Source organism: Temnothorax longispinosus, chromosome 11 (genome assembly GCF_030848805.1).
Source record: "Temnothorax longispinosus isolate EJ_2023e chromosome 11, Tlon_JGU_v1, whole genome shotgun sequence".
NCBI lineage: Eukaryota > Metazoa > Arthropoda > Insecta > Hymenoptera > Formicidae > Temnothorax > Temnothorax longispinosus.
The window spans coordinates 19,370,052-19,378,304 of record NC_092368.1 but is presented as its reverse complement, the minus strand read 5'-3'; the positions used below and the strand labels follow the sequence as shown (position 1 = coordinate 19,378,304).

The following is an 8,253-nucleotide window of genomic DNA, read 5'->3' as shown; positions in this document are numbered from 1 at the left end:
ACAGTATAATATGTACAGTGTAATACAAATAAGATTACGTTTAGTTGGCATTATAGTTTCTGAAAATTTTCTGTAAGATTCTACAAATAATGAAAAATTGTTACGTTAAGTAACGTTAAGTATAACGTGGATACGGTGATAATATCGAGCAATGTCTTTGGAACATGATCTGTCCGATCTATTCTTAAGCAAATCGCATTCGAATTCATTGCGTACGGCATACGGATTGAAAACAAGCTTGGGCGAGGGAGTGGAATTAACCATTCCGCGAAGTGGGCGGCCGATATATTTAACACAATCGTTGCTTAGGAGCTTTCCTCGTTACTTCCCCGTAACAGGGACTCCGATTTTTTCCGAATTTTCCGAGTACCCTTTGTAAACTGCGTTTTCGTAGAAAATGAAATAATTTGAATAAGGAAAAGAAAGGGTTACACAAGTTTATTTTATTACAAATATAAATGCATATATGCAAATATGCAATTACGAAACTTACTAAATTTAACGAAGAACCAATGAAACGTGGACGTAAATAATTTCAACGGCGTAGTTTCCGGAAAAAATGCGTGTCTCGCATACCGATTTACTTGGCAATGAAAAATTCTACCGTCAATTGTTGCACGCATCCAATATGTAATCAACGACGTGCGTCCATCGAATCCGTTATCGCCGAAGGAAGGACGGAAGATAACATCAGCCCGACGAAGGCGATTTATCTCATGATTGTTAATATACGTACTCCTTCATCGTTCGATTGCCAGTCTCGCGATCTCTCTCGCAAATTTCCATTTTTGTCCTACCGAAAGTAAATTGACAAATAAACGTACAAAGACAAACTCTCGATGTCGGAGGACATATATCGAAATAAAAATACCGACAGTTTTTTTTTCAATATATTTATGATTTATCGCATTTATTATATCCACTTAGCTAACGTTTGAAAGGTCGCCCATATAAAGTTTTCGCAACAGCATTTCGGATGCGAGACACATAATATTTCTGCATTTGACTTTCCGATGTGTCATTGTTTTGCCGTTATGCGCAAATAGCGACGTAGAACAAAGTGTTCGCCTCAAGGTATCGGCTACTTCCATAGATCGCCGAGGGACCCTGCGGGCTCCTTCCGGCGCTTTGTTTCTGCCGGTTACTCCGGATGCGGGTTCGTCGCGACGTACCAGGTTGTGTTATAAGCAACACGATATAAGGTAGAACGTTTTGAAATAATTTGCCTGTATAAATGGGGAAAAAGAAAATTTAGTTAAAAGATGAGAAAGGATTATACAAAATGAGAGCATACAGTTATATAATCGACGTTACAATTTATTTTCAACTGATTTTTTATTTTTATTTATCGAACAAAACTGCATTATTTTTATCGGACGATCTAGAATAAGTCATAAGTACAAAAGCACGAAGAAAACTGCGATAATAATTATTTAATCACAGCCAAGTATATATTTTTTGAAAAGCTGATTTATTGAATATCTATTTTCTCCACAGTTGTTGACTGTGATTGATTTCGATTTGTTTAAGTTTTCTCGCGCGTGTATCTCCACTTTAATAAGATTGAAACGAAAAATGAGAAAAATATAAAAAAGAAAGGGAAAGAAATGAGGCTCTTATATGCTATCACTTTGAATTTGAATTTCTTTAATTGAGAAACAAAATAACGATTTTACAAAATAAATCTGACAAAATTATGTAATTTTAAAAAAAAAAAAAAAAAACAACGATACAAGCAAAAAATATGTATAAGATCTTTATTGCTCAGGCTGCGGGTCATTGCATTCGCATAAAATAAGAAACGACGAGAGAGACGAAGAGATAAAGCAAGACAAACATAAAAAGAGACCGAAAGAGAGGGAAAATGAGTTTGCAGCGAAGGACGAAGAGATTCACAGAAGCGAGAAGACGAGGCCGTTCGAGGTATGCGAACGAAGAGGGAAAGAGACACCGAGTCTCGCGAACTGGACAGAGCGAAATCGACGATACACAACATTAGAATAAAGCACGAGGAGGGTGGGGATGGAGAGGGTATGACGCTCGCGGGGCGCGCCATGACGCCATGACGTATCGACCGTGTTCTCCACGCGCGCTGACGTCACGATCACGGCCCGAGTCAGACCGGGAGCACGTGAACAGCACGCCTGCGATCACGCGGTCGCGGGCTGACCGGGCGGCGCCGATTGGCCGCCCGTCGGCGAGCCCCTGGCCGCGATTGGTCGCGCCCGCGCGCGCCGCGTGATCACGCACGCACACACGCAACGAGCGCGTCCCATAGCCATTAGCCAGGCGCGCCGACCTGAGAGAGCTTCATTGCTCCGTGAGACGCCCGTGAGACGCCCGCACGTTTACGCTCACTACTCGTCGCTCCAGTTTTGCCGACTGGTGGGCTCGGCGGGCGCGCGCGCGCGTACTCCGTGTTTTTCTTTCTTGTGGTTTTTTTCCCTCTTAATTTTGCCTTTGACTTTGGGAGCGGTGTCCCGCGCTCGTTCTTGTCTTATCTCGTGTGGACCTGTGTTCGTCGTTCTGCGTGAATATGGATACGAATCAGGCGCCTCTTTCCCCGCCAGCCTCGCCCCAGCTGAAACATGTAAGTGCAGCAGCGAATTAAATATACCGCCATAACATCGCCCGCCGTTGCCCGCGAAACTCGAACGTTGTCCGTGATTTTGATTTTACGAAGTTAGAAAGTTTTGCTGTCTTTTTTGTGATAGTAAATCGTCATACTTATAGCAAAATAATAATTTTTCATTTACGAGAGATATCAGGGATAGTTATATTAAAGTTAATGAGTTCTATATATTTTTATATTCTAAATTTATTTCACATTAATATACAAATTTGATTTTAATATTACATTAAATTTTAAATTAAAATTTTATTAAAGTTTAGTTTTGAGTTATCTGAAGAATAAATTTTATTTTCTGTTAGGATTATCGACATTTTTTCTTAGAAACGAAAGAATCATGACATAATGAAATAAGATATAAAATTAATTTTTAAAACTGCAATTACTTTTCAAAAAGATAAGTTAGAAAAATATAATTATTTATCTATTCTACCCTTTAATTGCATTTCGTTATCGCATATTGCATTGAAAACATATTATTTATTCCTTACTATATTATATATTTTAATATCTTATTATGTCTTGAACTACAATAGATAATTCCATTCAGAGGGTATTTACACAATATGATTTCATTTAGCGAAATTGTGCGCTCACGCCTTCTTTTGTTTCACAGATGGAACCGCTGCAATTATCGTTCAGCGTTGCGGCTTTGCTGGGGGAGAAGCTTTCGGATCAGTCGGCGAGATCCAAGAGGAAAGACGAAGAGGACGCGGGTTCTCACCCGGTTCTACCGCCCACTCCACAGCCCTCCGACTCGGAGGAGGATGAGCCACCCCGAAAGCGGCGATGTGTCGAGCAATGCGAATTGGCGAAGGTAAACCCTTTCAAGATAACCTTATCGACAGACAGCTGCATTTTGTGACAAAAATATGTCTCCCTCTTGGCCTTTCTTTTTTCTTAGTTTCCCTTCGATTTATCGGCTCGTTTTAAATCGACTGGAATGGAGAGCGGGCCGGAGCTGTTGTAACATGACTCCGTTCGAGCGCGCACCATTTCATTCCTGCCACTTTTTTATCCTTCGAGTACGCGTACCTTCCAACGATACTTTCATCAAAATAAATGCTATATCGGTCATCCTATTGATAAGTGGCTTGTGATATTGTCGCGAGTCGATAACACGAATTTGTAGCATTCTCCGCCATATAGCTTCAAACATTTCTTCAATATACATATAGCTTCAAATTATTTCTTCTAAATCGTTATTCAATACATTACAATATGTTACAAATTTCCTCTATTTCTAAATCGGACATTAAGGTACACAATATTTATACGTCCTTCCGAATAGACTATGATTTTTTGTTTCTTCATCGAGCGTAAAGAAGTATCTTCATATACTTCAGAATAGGCTATAATGCGCGGTGCTCGTAACTTGCCCGAACTTCTCGAATACAAAGCTGCTTTTTATCGTTTCAGCTGCTACTAGACGGCACGCCGCCGCCGAGCCCGGAGTTAGCCAGGGTTTCGGTAATAATGCGCGCCAATCGAGACGGCACCTGCAGTCCGGCTAATCTCGCTGGGTGCCCCACGATCAGCGGCCAACCGGTGCCACGTGATTTGCTCGCGCGACAGCCGCCCAGTCCGCGGGCGAACGTGCGAGCGAACGTAACGGGACCGGTGGAGAACGTGCTACGCAGCCTGAAGTTCAAGATGAGCTTGCGCAAGGAACAGATCATTGTGAACAGCAAGAATACTGATCGTGAAAGCTGCCAGCAGCAACAGCAACAGCAACAACAGCAACATCAGCAACAGCAACAATATCGACAACAGCAACAACCTCAGCAACAGCAGTATCAACAGCAACAACAGTTACCCAGATTGCAACCCCTGGCGCCAAAACCCACATCCATTGTGGTAGCAGGCTTACTGGGATCGCCGCTGGTCTTACCGCGAACTCCCCTTCTGTTAGTCGCCAGCGCGGCGCCGACGACCATGACCACCGCAACAACCACAACGGCGAATGCAGGCGCGGCGGAGACACGGCGCCGCGTTTACGAGTGCGAGCACCCGGGCTGTGGCAAGAACTACTTCAAGTCGTCGCACCTGAAGGCTCACACGCGTACCCACACCGGCGAGCGGCCGTTCCCGTGCCCGTACGATGATTGCAGCCGCCGCTTCTCGCGCAGCGACGAGCTGTCGCGGCACAAGCGCACGCATACCGGCGAGAAGAAGTTTGCCTGCGCCGTCTGCCAGAGGAGATTCATGAGGAGCGATCACTTGGCGAAGCACGTGAAACGCCACGCCAGAGACAAGTCCTCCGCGCCATCGTCCTCTTCTAATCAGGTTGCCGCCTCCCAGATGGCCCCGACGCCCCTGAGGGTGAGTCTACTGCCGGTGCTGACGTCGCGATTAGCGCGATCTGTTCCACAGTTGGTGCCGCCTCAGCTGGCGGCTTGAAAGACGCACTCGTGATTAGCAAAGTCGCTTAAGAGTTGTATTTCGCGTTTCCCTTAATTAGAGTCAGATTGGATTGGATTGCTCTTAGCACACACACACACACACATGCATTGAAGATCAAGAATACTACTAAAAAAAAACTGGCCTTATTCAACAAAATGTTAAAAACGATAATTAAAATACCTGACACTTTAATGAGGATAAAAATTATATCTAACAATAAGATATGAAAGATGAAGGGTTTGATTCATCCTGATGAAGTGGCATTAGGTTGAAAGCAAAAACACTATGGCAAACATCTACTGGCGTTAATCTAATGATCAATTGGAAGGGTGTGTTGTGCGATGAAGAGAATTTAAATCAAGATGGGATTACTGGAAGAGAAATGGAACAAGTCGAGCTAAGCGGGGAGAAAGGCAGAGTTGGCCGTTAAAGAGGTGGAGCAAAGACACGAGGCGACGATTGGTCCGTCGCGCAGAGGACTGTCGCCGTCTGCAAACCGAGTACCTAAATGTGTCTGTGATCTGTGACACGTGAAGATTAGTGTGTCATTCACTCGAGAGTTCTGCTATCTCACGAGTCACTTGCGAGGAGTCGGACTCTGCATTTGCAGCGTGCGTTCAGCGCTAAATGCGGCCGCGCGCTTTTCAGTTCGGGACAATATGGAATGTGATCACCGCGTTGAGTAAATTAATCGTGAACATTCGCATTTAACACTGCTGGCTATGGGAGTTGAGAACGAATTAAAGATTTCCAAAAGGGTACCGTTTAAAAATCGCTCGATTCTTCGCTGGTCGGAGATTCTTTGTAAACAATACAAAAATCTAACAGAAATTCGAAAGATATTACCGATACTTTCTCGGCTAGTCTCTCAACTTGTTTTAGATTTTTCTATTGTTCAACTTACTGGATATAGCAGCTCTCGATAAATGGAGCTCTTCAGCATCAAGTTTGAGCGCGTTGACCGAGGAACAGAAAGAAAGAATATTTATTTATGAGGAGACAAGACGTTATTGATTTATGTTATGTATATAACGGTTATTTGCAAGCTTTAAGATTACGATCGCGCTAATGAGACTAGCTGTACATATTGAATATGGATAATGTAGGAGCGGATGCAATGAAAACTTCGTGGAGATTTATCATCGATTCTGTTGATTTTTAAAGGTTATTACTATTTTTTTTATATCCTAGCGACTTGAAATATTATTTTCTTTTTCCAGAGTTTATTTTATGTTTTATGTTTTACTTTAAGGAAGAAATTAATGATTGCTACAACTTGTAAATGGTTGCATCCGCTTCTGGGACCGCAGCATGTATATATGTATATGTATCTCTATCACAGTCAGGTGAAGAAACTTCACTTGGCGGCATAAGACTTCAGTGGTATCGTTAAACTGTATAAAAGTTTTTCTACAATTAAATAAATTGTATACTTTCATAAATCATTACGAGTATATTACTCACTCGTCCTTTCCCTCTGCGACTTCCTTTGTGAGTCAATATTTAAATCAATATTTAAATTACGTTATCTAATTGATTATCCTGCAAGTATTAGTTGATAACTTGATATCAATAACTGGTTTAAATAAAAAATTTCTTTTTGTCTAAATTGTCCTTAAAGCTTACGTTGTTATTTTGATGAGGACGAACTACTCCTTTACACCAATGCCTATAAAGAAATCACAAATTAAATCTTGGACTCTCACATTGCTTGTCATATACTTAATTCGCGAAAAGTTTCTATATTCGCAAAATGTCTTTAACGTTAAAAAATTGGAGCTATAAAAATTGCGTACAAGTTTCAGGTGGATTTAAGAGAAAATTCGATGCAAAATTGATGTTTTCCTTCACAACTTGAGAACTCTGAAAATTCCAAGTAGAAGAACCGCGTGATTGTTTTCCAACGGAAGAACGTATCTTTTTTTTTTGTGCGGGCATACGGAAGCTATGTTCAAATTCTGTGAGGGAGGTCGTGTCGCTCGAAAATGACCAAGTGATAACGACGTGGGAAAAAAATGCATTGTGTGCGAAAGAATCGATGACGTCGTGCCGCTCTCAAGAGGCACGTCGCGCTGCTCTCTTACGTCGCTCTCGAGAGGCGCGTGCAATTCAGGGACACGCAGGCAGGCCCACGTGAACACAAGATGCCCGATATGGGTTTGCTGAGATAAGACTTGCAACTTGTATTCCCGTAAAACAACGGACAGCGCAACGCTTTCAAAGAATCAGTTTAAGCACGCGATGTTTTTTGTAATTCACGCCGGATATTGCTGCAAACATTTCCGCGAGGTATATCGAATATTAAAAATAAATACTCGTTTCACACGCATAATTTGTGTGTTATTTGATGCAGCGAAATTTGAATACTGGATGACGCACTGCCCTGGCATTAAAGATAAAATACGAATAAAAATAGCCAGTGCTTAACGAATTAATAATGTAGAATAAATCACTATATACATCGCGTGCTTGAACATTATTTTTTTTTTTTATTATATATATTCTTTCGAAAATTTGGGAACTTGACAATTTATTGTAAAATAAGCATGGCATTAATGAAAATTAACAAAATGATTTGCTAATGTAGATATCTGCATTGAGAAAGATTCTTATAAAATTTACTTCAGTCATAATGTGGCAGATCGCTTTTTTGCAAAAGACGTGACTTGCTGAATTTGTTAGGATTATAAGATGCGGTAGAAACTCTTTGGTATTAATTGTAAGATGCATCATAGTATATTAATGAAGTATTTTATATTTTACGTGGAGGAATTTCCGTCAGATAATTAGGCTTGTTTTCTAGAAAATTTCCATCACGCACATCACGTGAACGCGCGTGATTGTTTAGACATTTTCGATATCGCCTCTTTTACCGATAAGAATCAATTAAACGCATTATCATTCGCGTTGCCAATATGCCAACTCATATTAGGAAGTTCGTGCTAAGACACACCGGTAGTTTTATCTCGATTGTATAATCTCTAACGTTTTTCTTATCACATTCGAACAATGGAAGCATATGTAATTTCTATTTAATAATATATAAACTATAATTATATTTTTATTAGCACATTATATAACATTCAACATGCCATTTGCTAATAATATTGACAAATAGATATTAAATACTGACTTTTTAAAAATCAATTTTGTAACTTTTACTCAGATATATAATATGTAGCTTGTTATGTTGATTAATATTTTATTAATTATTTTAATAT

The 8,253-nt window shown here is 40.7% G+C and overlaps 1 protein-coding gene across 1 annotated transcript; it reads left to right on the top strand.

The window, feature by feature from the left end:
- Positions 1–2,305: 2,305 nt before the first annotated feature.
- Positions 2,306–6,477, top strand: LOC139821779 (uncharacterized). Its single transcript, XM_071793094.1, has 3 exons — positions 2,306–2,590; positions 3,246–3,446; positions 4,049–6,477. Exons 1-3 carry the CDS (start codon positions 2,537–2,539, stop codon positions 5,027–5,029), a joined length of 1,236 nt encoding a protein of 411 aa, XP_071649195.1. The 5' UTR covers positions 2,306–2,536; the 3' UTR covers positions 5,030–6,477.
- The last annotated feature ends 1,776 nt before the right edge of the window (positions 6,478–8,253 follow it).

Bases quoted from the DNA above. Each gene is read 5' to 3' on its own strand.
- LOC139821779 (XM_071793094.1), top strand. From the start codon at position 2,537: ATGGATACGAATCAGGCGCCTCTTTCCCCGCCAGCCTCGCCCCAGCTG. The intron at 2,591-3,245 runs GTAAGTGCAGCA...TTTGTTTCACAG, and splicing joins CCTCGCCCCAGCTGAAACAT to ATGGAACCGCTGCAATTATC. The intron at 3,447-4,048 runs GTAAACCCTTTC...TTATCGTTTCAG, and splicing joins AGCAATGCGAATTGGCGAAG to CTGCTACTAGACGGCACGCC.